At 42.3% G+C, this 27,268-nt stretch overlaps 1 protein-coding gene and 1 long non-coding RNA gene across 2 annotated transcripts in view; both read right to left on the bottom strand.

The window, feature by feature from the left end:
• The window catches only part of dnajc5b (DnaJ heat shock protein family (Hsp40) member C5 beta), a 56,174-nt gene continuing 28,906 nt past the window's right edge, over window positions 1-27,268 (bottom strand). The window contains exons 3-5 of the mRNA XM_033019809.1: window positions 26,465-26,678; window positions 18,098-18,272; window positions 1-2,754 (exon numbers count right to left, since the gene is read on the bottom strand). Of these exons, the coding sequence (XP_032875700.1) occupies window positions 2,654-2,754; window positions 18,098-18,272; window positions 26,465-26,678 (490 nt within the window). The 3' untranslated portion in view covers window positions 1-2,653. The remainder of the gene's footprint in view (window positions 2,755-18,097; window positions 18,273-26,464; window positions 26,679-27,268) is intronic.
• Window positions 20,148-25,601, bottom strand: LOC116972316. Its single transcript, XR_004411774.1, has 3 exons — window positions 25,590-25,601; window positions 21,229-21,235; window positions 20,148-20,412 (listed from the first exon to the last, which is right to left on the bottom strand). It is a non-coding gene; the product is annotated as an uncharacterized LOC116972316 (long non-coding RNA).

Genomic DNA, 27,268 nt, shown 5'->3' with positions numbered 1-27,268 from the left:
TTTTTAGAACAGTAACCTTTTTAATAATATTCTTTAACATAGGCAATGTGTACACAAAACATAAATACTGAAATATACCTAATTATTGTCATCCAATCCAGCCATATATTTTAAATAATATTCCTGATTAAATTTGTCTTTCCTTTTTTTGGTGGTTATGTATTTTTGTTAAGCAGAACAGAAACATTAGGTTAAACATGAAATGCAAAAGTAAAATAAATACATATTTCCCTCAAATGCATAGTTTCATGAAAGTGGCAGCAGTGAAGAAGGTTTTTGGCATGTTGGCCTTCATCAGTCAGGGCATTGAATATAGAAGTATTGTATTCAGTTTTGATCACCCTGCGATAGAAAAGATAAGCTGGAAAGAGAAGATCCACGAGAATGTTGTCAGGACTTGAGGGCTAGAGCTATAGGAAGAGGTTGGTGAATGGTCAAAGTCTTCTTCCCATGGTATGAGAATCAAGAATTAGAAAGCATAGGTTTAAGATAAGAGGGAACATATTTAACAGGAACTCGAGGGGCAACGTTTTTACAAAGATGGTGGTTGACATATGGAAGAAGCTGCCAAAGGAAGTCGTTGAGGCAGGTACAATAGCAACATTTAAAAAACATTTGGACACGTACGTAGATAGGAAAAGTTTAGAATGATAGGAGTAATCCACAGGTGAATGGGACTAGTTTAGATGGGGCACCTCGGTCAGCTTGGATAAATTGGGCCGAAGGGCCTGTTTTTGTGTTGGGTTAATCTATGACTCGAAAATAAATATTGCTTTAAGTGATTACTTCAAAAGTTCTTTCAGACATTCCTTTTTTTCACCTTTTTTATATAAATAATTGTTTATTCGCCATGCTAATAGCTCTGAGGACTGTGCTTTATATTTATACCTAAGCAGATTCTTATTTTTTATTTATATTTATATTTGTTGACGGATAAACTCTAGTCAAAATAATATAATCAGGAATCATCATCTCAGAAATGATACAATTAATTATAGGGCACAAAATAGAAAGTACTGGAAATGCTCAGGAATGCAGGAAGCATGAATATTTGAAAATTTAAAAAAAAAAATCATATTTGCAACATTTAAACAAATTTTCTTTGAGTAACTGTAAAGCTTGTGATTTCTTCTCAGAAACAGGGCTGCAACATTTCAAGGCTTACGTGGGAAGAAATGATAAAGACCAGCATTGAATGCAAAGTTCCTAATCAGTGGAACTTTAAAATAGTTGTGCCAAGCAATGTAGCCAAATATAGTGCAGGATATAGGTTTCCAAAAGCATTCCAGACTTTTACAATTTCAAGTCTTGGAAGAGAGGGAGAAACAAGATAATCTTGGAATCTGTGAAGTACTGCAGCCAAGAGTAGTAACTTACAAGGGGAATGTGTTGTATAATATGAACCAATATTAAAATATCCTAAACTACAAATTCACTCTTCCTTCACAGTTGAATAACAGATGATGCTTTCACATTGCTCAAAGCAAAGAAAAGTGGTTAACTAGGGTTTGTGAAAACTAATAGGATATGTACAATATAAGTAACAACAAAGAACATAAATATATATAAATCCAGCCTTTGAAAGAATGCTCTTCTATTTGATTTTAAGAGAGCAGACATTTAGACTTTAGATTTCAGAGATATTAACAACAAAACATAATACAGTTTTGTTCCAGAAATACAATAGCTCTATAAATACAGCAATTACAATCTTTAGAAAGCTTTCAATATTAGTCTAATTCTGTTACACACAAAATAAAAAAAATATTCCTTTTAGTAACAGGTATTTGAGAAATGTGTAGCTTATTAAAGCTAAAATACAGCATCCTAAATTTACAGAGCAGACATGCAGATGACAGGCAAAGTTACAGTTGAGATCAGTTGGAAATACATTACAGAACATGCTATAAAGCCACATCAAACCATTTCTGTATTGCATTTATTAAAATTATTTTAATGAACTTTTATTTTGACCTGAAGCACCCTGCTAAAATCTTTAGCATTGTTTATTGACATGGATCATCCAATCTGTCTACTTGCATTTGAAACCCAATTTTTAGCAGCACTAAACCAATGAGTATGTCTATTGGTTTTAGACAAACAGTGCCAATATTGCACAGACAGAGAATGCAGTTATAAGCAACGGACCTGCTGAAATATTTAGTAGCAGACGATTCAATTCCAACTTTCTGTTAGGGTAATGAGTAAAGTGGAAAGAAGTGAGTCAGTTTTCTCTTCCGGTATTGTTGGAGTCTGTTTAATAAATATATTGTCTTACCCAAAACGATGAAATCGGTTACATGTTGTACAAAGCCTGACAATTAATTTGAGGAGGGGTTGGGCTGTTGAAGTACATTAAACACATTATTCACCAGAATAATTAAAAATAAATGACTGCTTATTTCCCGATAATGTTATAAGATCAAAATGAGAAAAAATGCAATTTGTTATTGAAGTGTCCAGAGCAATATTAGACTGATGTTGTAGATCAATTCTTTAAACTGCTGGAAACAATTGACGGTGTCTTTTAAGTGACTAAACGTCGGTAGCTGATGGCTTAATTTTCCAAATGAAAACTGCAACCTCTCTCCAAGGCACATCCTAGTGTAAAGGTTGCATGGAATTTCAGCTCAACTTCCCGTCCTCTCAGGTTCTACCCATCTGTGTTGTAGGTTCGCCGACTGTCCTTAATCAGCTGAGTTTTCTCATTTGCGTTTGTTGGCTGAAGAACGATTGGAGCCTCTCCATCTGCAACTACAAAGCAACAAGGACGGCGGCATTAGCACATTAAACTGGTGTGAGTGTGGATACTGTATGCTTGGAAATATCCAAAAGTTAACAGAAGATTTTACTGCACGCTTCAGCAAAACCAAGCCATTCTGATCAACCAGCAGTGTACAGAAAGGAACTGCAGATGCTGGTATATACCGCAGTAAACACAAAGTGCAGGAGTAACTCAGCGGATCAGACAGCACTTCTGGAGAAAAAGGATGGGTGACATTTTGGGTCGGGACCCTTATCTATCTGATGAACTGGCATTTCACACAGAGCTGTGAGTGTGGAATTCTCTGCCTCAGGGGGCAGTGGAGGCTGGTTCTCTGGATGCTTTCAAGAGAGAGTTAGATAGTGCACTTAGGGATAGCAGAGTTAAGGGATATGGAGAGAAGGCAGGAATGGGGTACTGATTATGGATGATCAGCCATGATGACATTGAATAACGGTGCTGGCTCGAAGGGCCGAATGGCTTACTCCTGCACCTATTGTCTATTGTCTATGCTGGTCATTTTTGCATTTATTTCTTGCCTATAAAAAGTGCAATTGTGTTAAAGGCATGTTTTTATTTTCCCTCAAACATTTCAGTTTATTTTCCCTCAAAATTTTCAGTTAATAAATAATTTCTCTTCTCCTATGGAAACAAGGCCAAAACATTCTGCAATAATTAATAAACCGTGTCTCCATTGCGCAGATGACTGCAAGTATTCAGGGGTGGCTCCACAGCTAAATCATTGATGGAATCCATTTCAGCCAAGACAGCTGAAGAAACATTCCCCACCATCCATCGTTGAGCAAATTGCATAAACGAGATTGGTATGTTGTTTCTTACTTTGGAAATTCTCACCTGTTTTAAAGCAAGCAAAATTCAAATGAACCACTGTGCTGTGTCAATATTAACAAATTCATAAAGCATCTCCATGAGCTGATTCAGGAAAATCTAGATACGAGTAGATGTATTAAGGAGAATGATTTATATCTCTGGGGATTTGAATGTGATATGTCTTACACTGCAGTTGCTATCATGAGGTGATGCCTCTTTAAAATACAATGTGTGGATTCCTCACATAATTTAAGTAAATTCACCATTTGATTAGATGTAAGGCATTAAATTCCCTGGTTTAAAATCTGATCTGTTCAAATAAATATTTCTGCTCCAGATCTCTGTCCAATAACCCCCTTCTGGAAACTGTGAGTGAACACAGAGCACCAAGAATGGAGATTCCCAGATCCTTTGATATTGAACTTGGTCAAGTCACTTCTTTTGGGTTAGGCACAGAGGGAGAGTGAAAGGATACAATATACAACTCAAAAATAATAGTCCATAAGACCGTAAGGCATTGGAGCAGAATTAGGCCCTCGGCCATTCAATCATGGCTGATCTATTTAAATAAACTCAATTAGTTCAGAAAGTGAAAATTACTGCTTCCCCTTCTCCTTTGCAGCCATTCCTCTTCATTCCATTTCTGTGCCAAGTTTAATTTTTTATAAGCTCAGCAGAATGCCCAGTCTAAGTGCTGGAAAATTCAGCATGGCAGTGCTCTGCTGCTGGACTCTCTGTGGAGTCCAACATTCGAGCAGAGTGGTGAAACTATCAATATGGCTGACAAATTTGGGAGCCCAAAACACCTTGACACCTACAGTGGATTAAAAGCTGGCAGTTTGGTATGGAATTGCCAGCATTCCCAACGGAGTAAGTCTTTATTGACAAAAATGGCATGATGAAAAAGTGAACAAAAAACCCCGCACGGTCAGAGCCATGCTAATAAACCATTTCTTTACATTAAGAACATTAAGGTCAAGGACAATTGTAAATGCGGTGCCAGCAATAGTCATAATCAAATCAAGTAACTTAAATACTATTGACCAAGGAGTAGCAGAGTGGCCTACGCTCTCACTGAAACTTGCACAGGGCAGGTCTGCTCATTGACACTTCAATGCTGTTGAAGTTTAGGCTGGCGAATGGATAGTAATCTGTTTCCAAGTTTTAAAAATAGAAAGATCATGTGGCAGGCTATCAGAAATATTTCAAAAGCTTTTATAAGGCAACATGTTGCTTGCAAATATTGTGGCAATACATCCATATTGATAATAATAACTTTATTTATAAAGCACTTTAAACAACTACAGATGGTTTATGCTGGGAAATTCTCGCTGTCAAGTCACTGTGGGAACTTTGAGAATCTGGTCTCCAGTGTATTTCAGAGAATTACACCCAACCAGGGGATTTACTTTATGTTGGAAAGTATATTAAAAATTAATTGAAAAATATGAACTTTTCAGCTCTTTCTCCAACTGTTTGCTGCTTCCTCTGCCTTCCCCGTGTGTGTCATCTTGCTCTGGAACATCCACGTAAAGACATTTCAGAAATGGAACCAACTATTTACTTCTGTCTTATCTTTCATGATATTTAGTTCCTTGACTTGTCTTAGCAAACCATCTTAAATAAAGGTACAGCATTAGCCACCCTCTAGTCTCTGGTACTTCCTCCATAACTAAATATGGTGCCAATATTATTTCCAGGGCTTCAATAATTTCTCCCCTAGCTTTCCGGAATGTCTGCGGATACATTTGGTCAGGCCCCAGGGATTTACCCACCTTAATATTCTTTAAGACTGCTAGTACCAAGTCTTTTGTAATTCAGATATAGTCCAAGGCATCACCACTGATTTCCTCAGTCCCTTTGCTTCCATGACCTTCACCTCAGTCAATACAAATGAGAAGTACTGAATTAACACTTGCCCTATCTTTTACAGCTCCACTCATGGTTGATGCTTAAGAGATCTCATTCTCTCCCCTGCTCTTAATATACCTGTAGAATCTCAGGATTTTCCTTTATCTTGTCTGCCACAACTATCTTGTGTTCTCTTTTTGTCCTCACAATTTCCTCTTACTCATACATTCATCAAGAGCTTTGCGATCTCATCTGCCTATACCTAACATCTGCTTCCTTTTGAGATAGACACAAAATGCTGGAGTAACTCAGCGGGACAGCCAGCATCTCTGGAGAGAAGGAATGGGTGACGTTAAGAAGGGTCTCGACCCTTCTCGGGCCTGTCCCGCTGAGTTACTCCAGCATTTTGTGTCTATCTTCGATTTAAACCAGCATCTGCAGTTCTTTCCTACACATATGCTTTCTTTTCTCTGGCACCTCGATATCCCTAGTCATCCCGCACTCCAAAAACAATCTTGCCCTTCATTCTAATTGGAACATTCTCTCACTGAACTCTTCCAATCTCATCTTTAAAAGCCAGGCATTTCATTACCGGTAAAGAGCATCTCCAAAGCACCTTCTGCAAGTTCCTATCTAATACCTTCATAATTGGTCTTGTCCAGGTTTAGGACTTTAACTTGTGGACAGTTACGAACCATTCACATTGCTGGGCCTGGGTTCACCTGATGGCAGATGTCCTACCTCCCTCTAGTTGCTCAGCCAGTCCTTCGGTATTGAGGATGACTTGCTTCTACTCTGTGAGTCATAGTGAGGAATGGTTGGTGTCTGTGCGGGACTTCTTTTAACATGGGACAGGCATTGGATTTACAAAACCAGATGACAAATTAGTAATTTTGTGATTACGAAAGAAAACCATATGTATACAACGTAAAAGGCAATTTAGCCCATCAAGTCTATGCCAACTCACAATAATTTTCCCTGTAATATATTCTCCCCACATGGCCATCAATGTACCATCTTCCCACATTAATGACAATTTACAGTGGCCAAACTAAAAGGTTTTCACTGTACCTCGGTACACGTGACAATAAACTAAACTAAACAATTAACTTCCAGCCAACATGCCTCTGGGATGTGGGAGGAAATCGGTGTACCTGGAGGAAGCCTACTCAGACAGCATCAAGTAATTGAATATATCTGAAACAAAAAGCTTGGGTACAAGAGTGGTGCAGTTAGTAGAGCGGTTGCCTTACAGTTTCAGAGAACCTCTATTGAGGTCAGGATTGAACCCTGTTCACTGGAACTGTAAGAATCATTTTTTACACAGAGAGTGGTGAATCTGTGGAATTCTCTGCCACAGAAGGTAGTTGAGGCCAGTTCATTGGCTATATTTAAGAGGGAGTTAGATGTGGCGCTTGTGGCTAAAGCGATCAGGGGGTATGGAGAGAAGGCAGGGATGGGATACTGAGTTGGATGATCAGCCATGATCATATTGAATGGCGGTGCAGGCTCGAAGGGCCGAATGGCCCACTCCTGCACCTATTTTCTATGTTTCTATGTAAGCCAACAGCTCTACTAACCGCACCCATCTTTTACCCAAGGTTTTTGTTTCAGATTGATTAAATTACCTGATTTTAAATGGGCTTTAAATGCATGTCTCCAGCTCAATGACACAGGCCTCTGGATATATGTCCAGTAACTTAACCACAGCATGACTATATCTAGTACTGTACAAATCCCCTGAGATCAGATGTCACCATTCATATTTCCCAGCCTGGCACCATTTGGAGATCAGAAATCATATTGGAGTTATTTCATTACCAGACATAAATGGAAGCTAAATAAAGCTAAAGCTAAATAAAGTATCAAAGGCGAGGAGGCCCACCGAGTCCGCACCGATCAGTAATCCCTGCATATTAACACGATCCCAGCACATTAACCCTATCCTATATATGCTAAGGCCAATTTACATTAATGCAAAGCCAATCAACCTACAAACTTTTACGTCTTTGGAGTGTGGAAGGAAACTAAAGATCTCGGAGAAAACCCACGCAGTCACGGGGAGAACCTATAAACTTCATACATACAGCACTCGTAGTCGGGATCCAACCCGGGACTCTGGTGCTGAAAGCGCTGTAAGGCAGCAACTCTACCGCTGCGCCACTGTGCCGCCCCATGGCTTGATGGCGAATATTGACAGTGAGAGTGTATAACCTGACACAATGCCTTCAGACACGGTTGCCGAGGAGCAGTAGGTGTATAAGGAAGAGGATGTACACTGCTTTTTGGGTGACTCCAGAGGAACCAATGCAGGACAGGAAGACAACCCTTTGCTGCAAATACACTGGCTAAGACTGAACAGGTATTTGTGGATTTTGATCACAGGAAAGTAGCTGTTCTATAAAAAACTACAATCAGATGTATCAAACTGTCCATCTCTTTACTACAAGGCCAAGTAAGAAATCCAGGTCCATGCAGTTAAATCGGGGCCCATGGACTTGCAGGCACATACTCTTCATGGCGATTATTATTGCCTGCGTGGACGTGGGTGTAAGTGTGCGGTGGGGTTTCACAAATAATTTTGCCATCTTGTAAAGTGTCCCGGTAACAGATGTCACTCCCACTTACTCAAAACTACTGCCCCGATCCCAAACAAGGTTGCGTGATCCGCTAATATTCTCAAATTCTATTCAGTCCTTCAACATTTCTCTGCTAATATTGAAAAGGCCCAATAAAAACAGAAAATACTGGAAACACCCAACAGGTGGAGCAGTATCAGTAGAAAGAGAAACAGTTAACATTTCAGTTCTGAGCAAATATACTAGTATCTTTGGTTCTGAGTGCCTGAGTCCCACAGCCTTATGTTAGCAACGCTTCACGCAAAGCAGCTTCATGTGCTTTTGAGTTACTACAATATCCCTTTTGTCTCACCCTAATTGCCTTTGTTTTACCATGTCTTCCCCACCTTTTTCTGCAATGGAAAACTAACTTTTATGTTATATGATATCTATTATTCTCGTTGCCATTTCTGACCTGAAACATGAACTCTGGTTCTCGTTCTACAGACTCTACAGATCTCCTGAGTGTTACCTGCATGTTCTGTTTTATTTCAGATTTGCAATACCTGCAATTTTATGATTTTCAATACACTGACCCAACAGGTGAGACCATTTTTGGCGAGCTACTGAGAGTGTGTATCTAACTGACGATGAGGCTTCAGGCTCAGTATTATGTGAGACTTGGACTTCTCCACACAGGAGCCTGAACTCAGCACTCAGGCAGAATTAATTTCTAAACCACTAGGACAGCATAAAACATACTTGTTCATTTGTGACAAAGATTAATGTTTAGAAATTCTGCCAGAATAAATGTGTTAAATGAGTGTTGTCAATTGCATGTAGATTTTCTGTGAAAGTCTGCTGCTGCTAGATGAAGTGATAAAGTAGATAAATGCTACTGAAGTCAATAACTTCAAATTCCTGGGCGTGCATATATCAGCACACCGATACAATTGTAAAGAAGGCACATCAGCGACTCTACTTCATAGAAACATAGAAACATAGAAAATAGGTGCAGGAGGAGGCCATTCGGCCCTTCGAGCCAACACCGCCATTCATTGTGATCATGGCTGATCGTCCCCAATCAATAACCCGTGCCTGCCTTCTCCCCATATCCCTTGATTCCACTAGCCCCTAGAGCTCTATCTAACTCTCTCTTAAATCCATCCAATGATTTGGCCTCCACTGCCCGCTGTGGCAGGGAATTCCACAAATTCACAACTCTCAGGGTGAAAAAGTTTTTTCTCACCTCAGTCTTAAATGGCCTCCCCTTTATTCTAAGACTGTGGCCCCTGGTTCTGGACTCGACCAACATTGGGAACATTTTTCCTGCATCTAACTTGTCCTGTCCTTTTATAATTTTATATGTTTCTATAAGAACACCCCTCATCCTTCTAAACTCCAGTGAATACAAACCTAGTCTTTTCAATCTTTCCTCATATGACAGTCCCGCCATCCCAGGGATCAATCTCGTGAACCTGCCTCAATCACAAGGATGTCCTTCCTCAAATTAGGAGACCAAAACTGTACACAATACTCCAGATGTGGTCTTACCAGGGCCCTATACAACTGCAGAAGAACCTCTTTACTCCTATACTGAAATCATCTTGTTATGAAGGCCAACATTGCATTAGCTTTCTTCACTGCCTGCTGTACCTGCACGCCAACTTTCAGTGACTGGTGTACAAGGCCACCCAGGTCTCGCTGTACCTCCCCCTTACCTAACCTAACCCCATTGAGATAATAATCTGCCCTCTTGTTTTTGCCGCCAATGTGGATAACCTCACATTTATCTATATTATACTGCATCTGCTACGCATCTGCCCACTCACTCAACCTGCCCAGGTCACCCTGCAACCTCCTAACATCCGCTTCACAGTTCACACTGCCACGCAGCTTTGTGTCATCCGCAAATTTGCTAATGTTGCTCCTAATTCCCTCTTCCAAATCATTAATATATATGGTAAACAATTGCGGCCCCAACACCGAGCCTTGTTGCACTCCACTCGCCACTGCCTGCCATTCTGAAAAGGACCCGTTCACTCCTACTCTTTGCTTCCGGTCTGCCAACCAATTTTCTATCCACGTCAACACCCTACCCCCAATACCATGTGCTCCAATTTTAGTCACCAGTCAAAGGCTTTCTGAAAGTCTAGATACACTACATTCACTGGCTCCCCTTCATCCATTTTACTTATCACATCCTCAAAAAATTCCAGAAGATTAGTCAAGCATAATTTCCCTTTCATAAATCCATGCTGACTTGGACTAATCCTTTTACTGCTATCCAAATGCCCCATTATTACCTCTTTAATAATTGACTCCAGCATCTTTCCCACCACCGAAGTCAGGCTAACTGGTCTGTAATTCCCCGTTTTCTCTCTCGCTCCTTTCTTGAAAAGTAGGATAACATTAGCTATCCTCCAATCCACAGGAACTGATCCTGAATCTATTGAACATTGGAAAATGATCACCAATGCGTCCACTATTTCTAGAGTCACCTCCCTGAGGACCCTGGGATGCAGACTATCAGGCCCAGGGGATTTATCATCCTTCAGTCCCATTAGCCTACCCAATACTATTTCTCGCCTAATGAAAATTTCTTTCAGTTCCTCTACCCCCTTAGACCATCTGTCTTCCAGTACTTCTGGGAGATTGTTTATGTCTTCCTTAGTGAAGACAGATCCGAAGTACCTGTTCAACTCTTCTGCCATTTCTTTGTTTCCCATAATAATTTCACCCGTGTCTGCCTTCAAGGGACCCACATTTGACTTTGCTATTCTTTTTCCGTTAACATATCTAAGGAAGCTTTTACTGTCCTTCTTTATATTCCTGGCCAGCTTCCCTTCATACTTCATCTTTTCAGCCCGTAGTGCCCGTTTTGTTTCCTTCTGTTGTCCTATGAAAGTTTCTCAATCCTCTGGCTTCTGGCTACTCTATCCCTAACTTCTCTTGTCAGCCACAGTTGCCTCCTACTCCACTTAGAATCTTTCTTCCTTTGTGGAATGAAATGATCCTGCATCTTCCGGATTATGCCCAGAAATTCCTGCCATTGCTGTTCCACCGTCATTCCTGCTAGGATCCCTTTCCAGTCTACCTTGGCCAGCTCCTCCCTCATGCCTTCATAGTCCCCTTTGTTCAACTGCATCACTGACACTTCCGATTTAATCTTCTCCTTCTCAAATTGCAGATTAAAACTAATCATATTATGATCACTACCTCCAAGTATTTCCTTTATCTCTAGTTCTCTTATCAAATCTGGTTCATTGGACAACACTAAATCCAGAATTCTCTTTTCTCTGGTCGGCTCCATTACAAGCTGCTCTAAGAATCCATCTCGGAGGCATTCTACAAACTCTCTTTCTTGGGGTCCTGAACCAAATTGATTTTCCCAGTCTATCTGCATATTGAAATCCCCCATCACCACAGTGGCATTTCCTTTGTTACATGCCAGTTTTAACTCCTGCTGCAACTTATACCCTACATCCGGGCTACTATTTGGGGGTCTGTAGATAACACCAATTAGTGTCTTCTTGCCTTTGCAATTCCTCAACTCAATCCACAGTGACTCTACCTCGTCAGACCCTTTGTCTTCCCTCGCAAGGGTCTGAATTCCATCCATCACCAACAGAGCTACCCCCCCCCCCCCCTCTGCCCACCTGCCTGTCCTTTCTATAGGATATATAACCCTGAATATTAAGTTCCCAGGCCCGATCCACCTGCAGCCACGTCTCAGTAATCCCCACAATGTCATATCTACCAACCTCTAACTGAGCCTCAAGCTCATCTACTTTACTTCTTATACTTCGCTCATTCATATACAATACTTTTAATTCCTTACGCATCTCACCTTTCACATCGATCCCTATTACACTTGGCCATACTCTCCTATCCCTTTGTGAGCTTTCTTTCCCGTTAATTCTGGGGTCATTAACTATCCCTTTACTTCCTTTCCCTTTAACTCCATCCTTGACTATCCCATTTGACCCCCCCCCCCCCCCCCTTATTTAGTTTAAAGCCACCTGTGTAGCAGTTACAAACCTGCCTGCCAGAATGCTGGTCCCCCACCTGTTAAGGTGCAATCCATCCCTTTTGTACAGTTCCCCCTTACTCCAAAACAGATCCCAGTGGTCTAAGAATCTAAATCCCTGCCCCCTGCAGTCCTGTAGGTCCCTGTTCCTGCTTCCTAACACGAGGAATTGGAAGCAAACGACCCTGGATGTCCTGCTTTTCAGCACTTTTCCGAGCTCTCTAAAGTCACGCTTCATCCCCTCCTTTCCGACATCGTTTGTGCCGACATGCAGTACCACTTCCGGCTGTTCACCTTCGCCCTTGAGGATTTTCTGCACTCTGTGACATCCTGGATCCTGGCACCAGGGAGGCAGCACACCATCCTCGAATCCCGTCTGTTGCCGCAGAAACCCCTGTCCGTACTTCTCACAATGGAGTCTCCAACTACCATGGTGTTGCCTGACATCGGCCTCTTCCTGAGAAGATTACGAAGATTCGGCAATGTCGAAGAGGATTCTCCTAAACTTCTACAGGTGCATGGTAGAGAGCATTCTGACTGGCTGCATCATGGCCTGGTTCGGCAACTTGAACATTCAGGAGTGAAAAAGACTACAAAAAGGTGTGACCACTGCCCAGTCTATCACCGGCTTTGACCTCCCCTCCATCGAAGGGATCTATCGTAGTCGCTGCCTCAAAAAGGTAGCCAAAATCATCAAGGACCCACACCAACCTGGCCACACACTTATCTCACCACTGCCATCAGGAAAAAGGTACAGAAGCCTGAAGCCTGTAACGCCCAGGTTCATGAACAGCTTCTTCCCCACAGCCATCAGGCTATTAAACACAACGAATAAGCTATGAGCTCTGAACTGCAAAAAACGATATTATTATTTGTTATTTGCACGATATTTGTTATTTATTGAACTTTTTCTTTTTTTCCCCGTTATATACAATGTTTACATATTCACATATTCGGTTGTGCTGCAACAAGTAAGAATTTTATTGTCCCATCCGGGACATATGACAATAAAACACTCTTGACTTGACTCTTGATGTTTACACATGTGTTTTAACTCCAAGAGAGATATTTGCTCCCTTTGTTTCAGGTAACAGGTAACAGTTCGTAGGTCACGGGGCGATCATAGTGGGGAAAGGCTTGCAAGCACACTGGCTGTGGGTGGTGTGAAGTGCAAAATTGGTAGATCTTAGGCCAGTTTAGGGTTTTGAACTAGGAGGTGTTGAGTTCATATTGCTGGGGAAGTAGTGATTGAGATAGTGAAAGAATGGACAGTGTCATGAGCTTATTTGCTGGTAGAGACTCTGGCTCAAATTGGGCCTGTTTATGATAGGTTTAGATTTAGGTTTATTTTTGAAAGAGGTACAGTGAAATGTTTTGTTTTGCATGTTATCTGACCAAACCAGATAATATTATACATAAATACAATCAAGCCAAACTCAAATACAATATGTAGAACAAAGGGAAAATGCAGAGTGCAGAACAACGTTCACAGCATTGTAGCGCTGAAGTGGAGGATGCTGAGGTGTTCTCCACATTTCAGGTAGTCCTTGCTTTCTCCCTCTTTCCCCTCCCCTTCCCAGCTCTCCCACAACCCACTGTCTCAGCCTTTTCCTTTCTTCTTCCCCCCCCCACCCCCACATCAGTCAGAAGAAGGGTCTCGACCCGAAACATCACCTATTCCTTCGCTCCATAGATGCTGCCTCACCCACTGAGTTTCTCCAACATTTTTGTTAATTAATTAGTAATGTCTTCATAACAGACCCTTTTTGGGAAGAGAGATCATAGAATCAAAGAATGTCATATTTAGATTGTAATTGAATAAAATACTGTACAGCGCCCTCCATAATGTTTGGGATAAAGACCCATCATTTATTTATTTGCCTCCGTACTCCACAATTTGAGATTTGTAATAGAAACAATCACATGTAGTTAAAGTGCACATTGTCAGATTTTATTAAAGGCCATTTTTATACATTTTGGTTTCACCATGTAGAAATTACAGCAGTGTTTATACATAGTCCCCCCATTTCAGGGCACCATAATGTTTGGGATACATGGCTTCACATATATTTGTAATTGGTCAGGTGTGTTTAATAATAATATCTTTTATTGTCATTGCACATAAGCGCAACGAGATTTGGTATGCAGCTTCCAACCGATGTCATAACATAAATAACTAATAAAATTTGGATTTAGATATTGATATCCCGAGAACATGGATTGTAATAGAACAGTGAAACAGTCAAAACAGTTCAACAGACTAAAGTGCACATGTGTCTGTGCGACGTGACCATCCGAGGGAGACAGTCCAGGGGGGGTGGGGGGCACTCAGCAGGGCCGGTTCAGAGCCGCTATAGCTCTGGGAATGAAGCTGTTCCTGAGTCTGGAGGTTCGGGCGTAGAAGGCCTTGTAACGTCTGCCGGAGGGAAGTAGTTCAAACAGTCCATTACAAGGGTGTGAGGAGTCTTTATGGATGCTGATGGCCTTCCTGAAGCATCGTGTGTGGTAGATGCCCTCCAAGGCTGGTAGCTGTGTCCCAATAATCCTCTGCGCTCTGTGGACGACGCGCTGAAGAGCTCTCCTCTCCGCCTCCGTGCAGCTGAGATACCACACAGAGATGCCATACGTTAATATGCTCTCTGTGGTGCAGCGGTAGAAGGTTGTCAGCAGCTGTTGGGGCAGACCAGTCTTTTTTAATGTCCTCAGGAAGAACAGTCGTTGCTGTGCCTTCTTGACCAGCGCAGCGGTGTTGGTGGACCATGCGAGGTCCTCTGAAATGTGAGTGCCCAGAAACTTAAAGCTGGACACTCTCTCCACACTTTCCCCGTAGATGGAGATTGGGGCGTATTCTCCATTATGGGACCTCCTGAAGTCAATAATCAGCTCCTTGGTCTTGGAGGTGTTTAGTGACAAGTTGACGTGCACACCAGTCCGCCAGGTTCTGCACCTCCGCTCTGTATTTTGTTTCATCACCGTTGGTGATCAGCCCAATCACTGTTGTGTCGTCTGCAAACTTCACGATGGTGTTGGTGTCGAATGCAGGAACACAGTCGTGTGTGAAGAGGGAGTAGAGCATGGGGCTCAGTACACAGCCCTGTGGTGTGCCGGTGCTCAGGGTGATAGTGGAGGACAGGTGCGGGCCCAGTCTCACTGCCTGCGGTCGCTCCGTCAGAAAGTTCAGGATCCAATCACATATCGGCGAGCTGAGGCCTCAATGTAAGTATAAGAGAGCTCTCAGCATCTAGTCTTTCCTCCAGTCTTTCCATCACATTTGGAAACTTTTATTGCTGTTTATCAACATGAGGACCAAAGTTGTGCCAATGAATGTGTTATAAAACTGTTAGAGACATCAGCCAAACCTTAGGCTTCCCGAAATCAACTGTTTGGAACATCGTGAAGAAGAAAGAGAGCACTGTTGAGCTTACTAGTCGCAAAGGGACTGGCAGGCCAAGGAAGACCTCGACAGCTGATGACAGAAGAATTCTCTATAATAAAGAAAAATCCCCAAACACCTGTCCGACAGATCAGAAACACTCTTCAGGAGTCAGGTGTCGATTTGTCTATGACAACTGCCCACAGAAGACTTCATGAACAGAAACACAGAGGCTATACTGCAAGATGCAAACCACTGGTTAAGCCGCAAAAATAGGATGGCCAGGTTATAGTTTGCCAAGAAGTACTTAAAAGAGCAACCACAGTTCTGGAAAAATGTCTTGTGGACAAATGAGATGAAGATTAACTTATATCAGAGTGATGACAAGAGCAAAGTATGGAGGAGAGAAGGAACTGCCCAAGATCCAAAGCATACCACCTCATCTGTGAAACACGGTGGTGGGGGTGTTATGGCCTGGGCATGTATGGCTGTTGAAAGTACTGGCTCACTTATCTTCATTGATGATACAACTGCTGATGGTAGTAGCATAATGAATTCTGAAGTGTATAGACACATCCTATCTGCTCGTTCAAACAAATGCCTCAAAACTCATTGGTCGACGGTTCTTTCTACAGCAAGACAATGATCCCAAACATACTGCTAAAGCAACAAAGGAGTTTTTAAAATCTAAAAAATGGTCAATTCTTGAGTGACCAAGGCAATCACCCTATATAAAGCCAATTGAGCATGCTTTTTATATGCTGAAGAGAAAACTGAAGGGGACTAGCCCTTAAAACAAGCATAAGCTAAAGATGGCTGCAATACAGGCCTGGCAGAGCATCACCAGAGAAGACACCCAGCAACTGGTGATGTCCATGAATCGCAGACTTGAAGCAGTCATTGCATGCAAAGGATATGCAACAAAATACTAAACATGACTACTTTCATTTACATGACATTGCTGTGTCCCAAACATTATGGTGCCCTGAAATTGGGGGACTATGCATAAACACTGCTGTAATTTCTACATTGTGAACCAAAATGTATAAAAATGGCCGTTATTAAAATCTGACAATGTGCACTTTAACCACATGTGAGTTTTTTCTATTACAAATTGTGGAATACAGAGGTGAAAAAATAAATGATGGGTCTTTTAATAAAAGGTTGGGAAGCACCAGCTTAGAGGATGGAACTGGAAATGAAGGAGTAATAAGACAGGCACTGTTCCCAGGGTGGAAAGATTGAAAACGAGAGGGTATAGATTTAAGGCGAGAGGAGAAAGGTTTAAAGGAGATTTACGAGGTACTTTTTTTTACACAGAAAGTGGTAGTTCCCTGGAACTTGCTGTCAGAGGAAGTGATTGGAAAATATATGATGGCAACATTTAAAAGGCATTTGGACAGGCACATGAATAGGCAATAGATGGAATGATATGGACCATGTGCAGGCAGATGGTATTTGTTTACATTGGCATCATGGTCAGCACAGAAGGACCTATTCTTCGGGTTCTATGTTCTATGTAAACATTTTGTTATCTCTCCAATGTTGAAGATGCTAAAAGCATCCAATAATAATCGAAGATTAAGGTGCAAAATCAAGAGAGTTTGATAAAACAATTATTGTCTCAAAGGATAATGGTTCCAGACAGGTCAATGGGACTAGAGATAGGTAAGGGCAGCAGTGGAAAGTTAAAAGACCTCAGTGTGAACTGCCGAGGTAGTCAGTTTCCAGCCCGGAGATGGGACAGAGCAGAGCAACAATGGGAAGGTTTAAAAAAGCATGATTTGTTTTTCATTGAAAGACACGGCGGCCAAAAAGAAGAAGTGAAGGTATAGTGGTGTGGCTTATTAGGAGCGGTTGTGGTGAGGTGCAAGGGCTGTGTTTTGAGGGTAGGTTTTGAACCTTTGACTTGAGAGGCTTTGGGCAGGAGGCTGAGTAGAGGTGACCGCAAGATAAGGTTAGGTCTTATTTTGCGACTCTCTTCTTCACTCTGAGTGCAGGCTGGATGGAAATTAGGGTACGGATATGCTCCTCCTGCAGAATGCGGAAAGTCAGGAAAACCTCCAGTGCCCCTGAGGATTTCAGCTGCAGCTCTTGACAAACCGCTTGAGGGAACGGGAGTTGCAGCTGGATGACCTCAGTTTCGCCCAGGAAAATGAAAGCTTCATAGATAGGGGTTACAATGAGGTGGTCATACCAAAACTGCAGCAGAAAGTAGATGGGTGACTACCAGGAAATATAAACGGAGTAGGCAGAGAGTGCAGGAGTCCCCAGTGGCCATTTCCATTGAAACCAAGCATATCGTCTGAAGAAGGGTCTCATCCTGAAACGTCACCTATTCCTTTTCTCCAGAGATGCAGCCTGACCTGCTGAGTAGCTCCAGCTTTTTGTGTCTGTTTTGAACACCGTTGGGGAGATTGGATGTGCAGGAAAAAGCAGCAACAGCCATGTCTGTACACCAGGTCTGGCTCTGTGGCGGACCGGGTAGGGTATAGTCAGACTGGGTTACAGTGATAGGAGACTCTGTAACTGTGCGGTCAGACCGAATAATGGGAGTGGGTTCCCTTCATTTTCTCCTTTTGTCTTAAGAAACTCAGAAACAACCAAGGCAGCAGGTTTTTGGCACAACGTCGACTTGAGAGCTTCCTGTCAAGCCAAAGAAGAAAATGTACCTTGACACCAGCACTTACCCACGTCCGTGTCCATGCGGATTTGTTCCTCCAGGTCTTCTGATGATACATAATATTCGTATTCTTCACCTCCCGGAGGCTTAGGCTTGCATTTACCGAAGCAGCAGTTACAGCAGCAGCAGCAGAGGCAGCAGCAGTAAAAGCAAGTGATCACCCCACAGAGTACAAAGAGACCCTGATACAATGCAAAAAAAAACACAATCAGAAATGACAATAACAATAAAAAATACTGCAGATGTTAGAAAACTGAACTAAAAACTGAAAGTGCTGTGGGTCAGGCAGCATTTGTGATGAGCGAAACAGAGTTAAACGTTTCCGATTGTTGACCATTTGCCACAATCGGTGATGGGCGAGATCTTGATCAACCAGACCTATGCCCCATGTTATCATACTCACCCCTCAAACACACCACCTCACAGTGGCACTGAACCTTTGCTGCTCTATCGATGCACTTGATCTCTGGGTCCTGCTGCTGTCCCGTGAGATCGAATGGTCTACAAGAGGTGGCGGGATCCTGCTGTAACACTGTCCTTTCAATACCTCAGTCCTGTCAAAAAACTTTTCCTCCAGAGATGCTACCTGACCCGCTGAGTTACTCCAGCACTTTGTGTCTATCTTCGGTATAACCCAGCATCTGCAGTTCCTTCCTACATAAAAAACCTTTTCAACTATTTCTAAATGTCTAATAATCACAGCCATTTAAAGAGCACTGAAATATATATAACTAATTTAATACATGAACAATAATTTTGAAAAAGTAATAGCTTTACTTAAAACACAATTAAAATGGCATAATTTTTTTAATGAATATTAATTAAAAAGCAAAATGAAGAAACCACTTACCATTTCATTCCAGATTTGCAACTCATTTCAACTGAATGGCAAATAACCTCCCATGACTGGTATGTAATGAGCCAGCCCAGTAACACAGTGGGAGGGGAGGTGCACTGGTATCTGCCCTCCAGTGTCTTCCTGACTTCTGTGTTTTAATGCATGAGTGCAGACATCAGGAACACACTGTGTAGGAAGGAACTGCAGATGCTGGTTTACACCAAAGATGGACACAAAATGTTGGAATAACTCAGCATCTCTGGAGAGAAGGAATGGGCGGCGTTTTGGGTAGAGACTTCTTTAGACCGGTCTGAAGAAAGGGTCTCGACCCGAAATATCACCCATCAGGAACATACTGATACACTAACCCCAAAGAAGATCTCACTGGCTATTCTTCTCAGAACTGCTCTCAAAAGCAAGGTATGTTAAACATGTTTCAGTCTAATACAGTATAATACAATAATTCCTTCTCTTGTGCTTCTCCTATTCAGGGTTTGGGTGGGATTTTCAACCTGCTTCACGCTGGTGGCCTCCCATTATATTTCCAGTTTCTTGACTCCTCAGGCTTTAAAGCAGGCCACAGGTGGCACTGGGAGTCCATCTGACTGGCTAGTGCTGCTATCACCGGTCACCAAGTAGCCCAGGATCATTGCACCAGTCAATGGAAAGGTCACTCCACCATTAGCAATCGTGTCTTCTGTTCCCGTTCATAGAGAGTCATGGATACACACTAATGTATCATGGACAGAGAGATATACATGCATGGATACACGCTCCATGTATCATGGACATACAGATATACACTCCATGTATCATGGACATACAGATATACACTCCATGTATCATGGAAGGGTGCAGCATAGAAACCGGCCCTCGATCCACTGTGTTCATGATGACCATCAGCATCCATTTACACTAATAGTCCGTGGGCCAGAGGGGCCTACCGTGCACCCCCCCTATGATCATACTTCTTGGGTGTCATTTTGTTCATTGGCATCTCTCTTGTTGGAAAAATTATGTTCCCAAGAATAAAACTCATTTGGACCATGGTTTTTAACCCCTTATTTCAATCTATGTCAAAATTGTGTTTTATCACACTCTGCCCTCTTCCATCATCCTATGTCAACCGGAAAGCAAATCCAGATTTTCGTGTGCAGCACTGGAAGCGTGATGATGGCGATGAAGCATTCAAACAGTGTACAAGAAAAGATCTGCATGGATGCTTTCCCGGAAAGCGAGTAGTGAGAAAGGTCAAGAGCTTCCAGCTTGGGCTGGATTTGTCTCAGCAACAGGTGAGGTGCCTTCAAATGTGACCACAATTGACTACTATCCTATGATCAATCATCCCATCACGGAAGTTAGTACAGTTCAAGAGTGTTTACGAGCTTCTGAAGAAGCAAGTCATGAGATTGGCCAAGAATATGTCATTACAACATTCGACTTGGGTGTCTGCATGAAGGCAGATCCTCTCGTGTGGAGTCATCCTGCACAGTACAAGAAACACATTGTGTTGATTGGCACATTCCATGTCATTTGTGCAAACTTCAAAATGCTTGGAAAGAAAATGGAAGGGTCCAGACTTCAGGATGTCGTCATGGAATCAGGACTCATGTCTACTGGTTCTATGAAAGGTGTTAGACAATAGACAATAGACAATAGGTGCAGGAGTCGGCCATTCGGCCCTTCAAGTCAGCACTGCCATTCAATGTGATCATGGCTGATCATCCCCAATCAGTACCCTGTTCCTGCCTTCTCCCCATATCCCCTGACTCCGTTATTTTTAAGAGCCCTATCTTGCTCTCTCTTGAAAGCATCCAGAGAACCTGCCTCCACCGCCCTCTGAGGCAGAGAATTCCACTCTGTGAGAAAAAGTATTTCCTCGTCTCTGTTCTAAATGGCTTACTCCTTATTCTTAAACTGTGGCCCCTGGTTCTGGACTCCCCCAACATCGGGAACATGTTTCCTGCCTCTAGTGTGTCCAAACCCTTAACAATCTTATATGTTTCAATGAGATCACCTCTCATCCTTCTAAACTCCAGAGTGTACAAGCCCAGCTGCTCCATTCTCTCAGCATATGACAGTCCCGCCATCCCGGGAATTAACCTTATAAACCTACGCTGCACTCCCTCTATAGCAAGAATATCCTTCCTCATATTAGGGGACCAAAACTGCACAGAATACTCCAGGTGTGGTCTCGCTAGAGCTCTGTACAACTGCAGAAGGACCTCTTTGCTCCTATATTCGATTCCTTTTGTTATAAAGGCCAACATGCCATTCGCTTTCTTCACTGCCTGCTGTACCTGCATGCTTACTTTCATAGACTGATGAACAAGGACCCCCAGATCCCGTTGTACTTCCCCTTTTCCCAACTTGACGCCATTTAGATAGTAATCTGCCTTCCTGTTTTTGCTACCAAAGTGGATAACCTCACATTTATCCGCATTAAACTTCATCTGCCATGCATCTGCCCACTCCCCCAACCTGTCCAAGTCACCCTGCATTCTCATAGTGTTATGACAGGAAAGAACTATGACAGAAGTCTGCACTGCCACAAGACGATGGTGGAGTGCTATGAGAGGCTCCTTCTTGATGAATTCCTGTCTGTGGCTGGAAAAGATGCCGTGCTGTCCAGTATACCAGAGGAATCAAAGGGCATCTTTCAAGAGCTAATCCCATCGCCAACAAAGCAGGCACTTGCTGAAGTCATGGCCAATGCAGATCTCAACACATTGATGGAGTCGTATGAGAGCTTCAAAGCTGATGTTCGAAAAGGATCTCTCGGGAAGACTGCACAATTTTGGTTGTCGTACATGGATTCTGTGTGGATTGCTCTCTCATTGATTAGGTCTGTGAAAGAAAACAACTTTCCTTTGTACTTGCACAATCTGTTTCTTAAGCCCGATCTCTTCTTCAACTTTGGTGGTCACAATTACTCCTGTTATCTGACGTACCTTGCTGTGTTCTTGGCAAACATCGAAGAATCACATCCCAGAGCCCTGGCTTCCCTCGAAAGAGGTGCCATCAGTGTCGCTAGGTTGTTCATACCAGGAAACCGATGTGCTGTTGACAAAACGATTGAGGAGACGATCATGATGCATGGCAAATCTCGAGGTGGTGGTAGTGGTGTTGGGCTCTCTGGCATCTTGGAGAGTACAGTGCTTATCAGAGATGGGTTCGAACTTCAACAGAAAAGGCACACTTTCTCTCTGCAACTCTCACCCTTGCAGACATGACTTCTGGTACCAATCGCGGAAGCCAACGCAGAGATCAACAACCAACTGAGATAAGGGAAAGTGAGGCATGTGTAAAGAAAGCCATTAATGCTGTAAAGAGCTTCCTGAATCATTTTGACGTAGATGACAAGACTGGGATGTATGTACTCTCTTCTGGTGCACGTGTTCCGGCTGAAGTTGAGAAAGATGTCATAAAGGTGCTTACCACAGGGAAAGAACAGAAAGGGAAGTTCATCAGAGGGCGACGAGAAAAAGACAACATTCTCTAAACCCATCAAGAATCTGAAACTCAAAACCATGGCAGAAACAAAAAAGAGTGAAGCTGAAAACATCTGAACGAAAGGTTGTAGAGTACAAGCAACAAGGAGATATTGCTTTTCAACTGATGGTCAAAGCACAAAGTTCTGGCAGTCAACTCAATCTACTGGAGATTATGAAGTACTCTCTGACCCCTGTAGCCAGGGCCGGCCTTAAGCCAATTGGACCGATTGCTCCCAATTGGGCACCGTGCCAATGGGGGGCCCCGCGCTAATTTTCCGTATTTTGTACGGAAATACGAATTTGTGTCGCTTAATACAATTTTTTTTTTTTAATATTCGCCTACGGATTTTTTTTAAACGAACATGGATAAAAACCACTGCACCGGCCATCAGACAAAAACGATGTGTTAACTACTAGCACGTTAACAGCCAGTAGTTAACACATATTTATACAATGTGTCATTCATTAATCGATCCACATTCCTCAGTAAATGTAATTGTGTTTTGACCAAGTATTAATGACGCCCTGTGAATTTTATTCAAAGGATCGCGACGTCATTAATACTTGGTCAAAACACAATTATACTGAGGAATGTAGATCGATGCATTGACGGCACATTGAGAATTTCTTAAAACTCATCATCATGGTTGAGGGCTCAGACCGCGAGCTTCTTCTTGGTGTGCAGATTAGTCATTCACCTACCAACCCACATTGTGTCTCTCTGTCTTTCGCTCTCTCCGTCCCTCCCTCCCTCTCTCTCTATCTCTCTCTCTCTCTCGCAGAGAATTGCACAGATTCACAACTCTCTGGGTGAAAAGGTGTTTCCTCATCTCAGTCCTAAATGGCCTACCCCCTTATTCTTAAACTGTGGCCCCTTGTTCTGGACTCCCCAGTCACTCTGGGTGAAGTCCAGGTGGAGCTGACAATGTTTGCATCTTCCACTTTAAATAAAAGTCAAATGAATTACAGAAGGTTAGAGAAAGAAGTGTATTAATTTCTCTTTCATTAGAAGCATGGCTGACATTTGTTACAAAGAGAAATCAACTTTTATTTCAAGTAAATTAAAAGTCACTTCATTAAACGCGGGGACAAGCAGTGTGGAGATTGCTTTCTTCACTGCTTTCAGTGACACATCCATGGGCTCCATTGAACAATGTAATGAATATCTTCTTCATTTGACCTCAACTGAGCGTTACGACAATATTTACTTAGCGAGGTCATAGATCACCTTGCAAGAAGCTCTAGCCATCATGGTTAGAGTGAAAAACTTCACTGTTTTTTTTATTGAGAAGAGCTATCATCTTATGAATTGATCTCAGGTCGCTTTACCCACTCTGGTCTCAGAGCCGGTGATTCCAACCATGGCCGCCTCCTGAATGCAGAGATGTGTGAGTTTACTGAGTCCAATGTGACGATACAATTGAGTCTGGTTTAGGTTTTTAGTTCAGAGTCATTGCCGAAGGCAGACCAAACATCTTAAGTAAGTAAGTTTATTGGCCAAGTATTTACATAGAAGGAATTAAACAGAGATTGGTCAGATACAGTGAGAAATCATGTGAAATAATCACTAAATTTTATTTTAAATGGATGTACCTGCATGTTATACTGTTTAGTTTGGAGATACAGGCAGATAATCCACTGAGTTTAGCACCGACCAGCGATTTTATTATTTTCCTATTTGTCAATTTGTGCACCATTATTTGGTGGCCAATCAACCGCTGTCTCTAAGGGGGTTGCGTCCAATCATCAACCAGCTTGCCTTAAAATTCCCGTCCAATCAACAATTCGGTCTCCTCCCGTCCAATCAACCGCTGTCTCCAAGGGCATTGTGTCCAATCACATAATGCAATTTTATGGTAATTAGCAGCTACGGTGAAGATTGGAAGCCAGTGGAGCTACTGACAGTCAAATGGGAGCAGGAGTGATTAAGACAGTGTATAATCCATAGCACCATAGTGTACAATTTGATAATATATATTAAATAACAGGGTTGACAGACCTTGGCTGGGAACCTGGGGCTCACCAAAATTGTTTCCAATTGGGCCCCGCACCTCCTAAGGCCGGCCCTGCCTGTACCCTACTCCATTGGTACATCAGACAACTTCTTTGCAAAGACTGATAAATCCAAGGGCCTACGCTACCTATTGAAAGATGTAGACAACTCACAACCTCCTGCCAGTAACAAAATATTGATAGTGAAAGATGGCAATGCTGCATTCTACTATCTCAAAGAGATTCCTGCAAACTTCAAAGAGATTGGCATCAAAATCTTCAATGCATTGTCATCTAATGATGTAGTCTTCAGTACCGATATGTACAAACCAGATTCAGTGAAGTCAAGTGAACTGACACGGCGTGGGTGTGCGGAGAAGAGAATAATCAAAGGAGGAAAGACCAAAAAAACCAAGAGATTGGAAGCAGTTCTTGACCAAGGATGAGAACAAGAAACAGCTCATTGAACTTCTTCTTGATGTGTGGAGTGAACATGACATGGCAAAGAGGCTACATGGAAGGAAGGTGATCTTCGTTAAGGAAGGAGAGGCCACACTTCATACTTCTCAGAATGGGAAAGAGACACCACAGTCTAAGATTCAATCCCTGAAGTCAAACCAAGAAGAAACAGACTCGCGAGTCATCCTATACTGCAACTATGGCAAAGAGCAAGGATTTGACCACGTGCAAGTCAAAAGCCCAGACAGCCATATTTATTTTCATATTGCTTCACTATGCAAACAGCATTCAAGACACCACAGTGTTCTTTGACACAGGGAGAGGCAACAGGCAAAGGCTAATAGATGTCACCCATTTTGCAAAGCAGTCCTCCTCAGAATACTGATCAGCATTACTTGGACTGCATGCGTTCTCAGGCTGTGACTCAACAACTGCTTTCAAAGGAATCAGCAAAGTCAAGCCAATCAAACTGATGCAACAAATTTGTGAAACCTCTGGCAGAGCTTGATGATTTTCATAGAGTTGAAGATGATTTAGTGGATTTTTTATGTAACTTTACTAAGAAACAGACTCAATTGCAAGTACCAAATTCACAGACCCCAAGAAAGAGGGCAAAGTGTGAAAACATAATTTTGACATATATTGAAATAAGGGTTAAAAAAAAGAAAGTTTTTTCATGGGAACACATTTTCCTGACAGAAGAGATACCAATGAACAAAATGACACCCAAGAAGTAGGATCATAGGGAGGGTGGACGGTAGGCTCCTCTGGCCCATGGACTATAATCTCAATTCATTCTCCCCACATTCCCATCAACTCTCCCCAGATCCTATGATTGGGGGCAAATTATAGTGGCCAAATAACCAACGATCCTCCATACGTTTGGGATGTGGAAGGAAACCAGAGCAGCCGAGGGAAATACTACACATTCACAATGGAAGACAACACTGGTAGTGAGGATCAAACCTAGGCTACCGGAGCTGTGAGGCAGCTGCGATAGTAGCTGTGGCCTTGTGCTGCCCCAAAGGCATCCTAGGTTCTGAAATATCCTCTCTACCTCTCCGTCCAACTTCATCATGTACCTTAAAACTTACTTCTCTGACAAGCTTTTCATTGAGATAGGATCAGTAGCAAATTTGTCTGATGATGATTACATGAAGCATCCAGAGATATATTGAAGTGTTAGAAGTGCTGACAAGCTATTGGAGTTGAATCATCATCATTAAATTACAGTTTCCTGCTTTTTGAATTCTGATCTTCCATAGAAAGTATATATTTAGACTGCCATCATGTACAATCAGCAAAGCCAGCAGCAGTGGTGGGTGTATGGAACAAGCTCCCAGAGGAGGTAGTTGAGGCAAGGACTATTCCAACATTTAAGAAGCAGTTAGACAGGTACATGGATAGGACAGGTTTGGAGGGATATGGACGAAACAATGAATGAATGTTAGCAGGTAGGACTAGTGTTGCTGGGACATGTTGGCCGGTGTGGGCAAGTTGGGCAGAAAGGCCTGTTTCCACACTGTATCACTCTATAACTCTAACCGTAAGATTTCGTTGTGCCTTAAAACAGGGAGGAAAAAAATATTACCTTTGCCCACGGGCTACACAGCATGAAATACGTGTTCACATTCTCTTCGCCAAACTGTTCCGCTATGTAAAGACCTAGAGAGCCATATTTGTCGTAAATGTTCCGTTTTGAAATATCCGTCAATATTGAATTAGCATTGTTGATCTCTTTGAACTTGTCAGAGGCATCTGGATTGTCGAGGTTTTTGTCCGGGTGGTGTTTCAAAGCAAGTTTTCTATGGATGAATAACAAAAGTAAAAGGACCAGGAGATGTCCGTCAATCAATGACAAGAATTTTAAATATATCTTAAAATTAGATGAATGATTACTTACTGTATCTGTTTGAATTATTTGAAACATAGAAACATAGAAAATAGGTGCAGGAGGAGGTCATTCGGCCCTTCGAGCCAGCACCACCATCCATTGTGATCGTCCCCTATCAATAACTGACTTCTCCCCAAATCCCGTGATTCCACTAGCCCCTAGAGCTCTATCTAACTCTCTCTTAAATCCATCCAGTGACTTGGCCTCCACTGCCCTCTGTGGCAGGGAATTCCATAAATTCACAACTCTCTGGGTGAAAAAGTTTTTTCTCACCTCAGTCTTAAATGACCTCCCCTTCATTCTATGACCGTGGCCCCTAGTTCTGGACTCACCCAACATTGGGAACATTTTTCCTGCATCTAGCTTGTCCAGTCCTTTTATAATTTTATATGTTTCTATAAGATATCCCCTCATCCTTCTAAACTCCAGTGAATACAATCCTAGTCTTTTCAATCTTTCCTCATATGACAGTCCCACCATCCCAGGAATCAATCTCGTGAA

This window comes from Amblyraja radiata, chromosome 4, assembly GCF_010909765.2.
Source record: "Amblyraja radiata isolate CabotCenter1 chromosome 4, sAmbRad1.1.pri, whole genome shotgun sequence".
In the NCBI taxonomy this organism is placed as follows: domain Eukaryota; kingdom Metazoa; phylum Chordata; class Chondrichthyes; order Rajiformes; family Rajidae; genus Amblyraja; species Amblyraja radiata.
The sequence above is the reverse complement of the archived record's forward strand: the minus strand, read 5'-3'. Positions and strand labels throughout refer to the sequence as shown.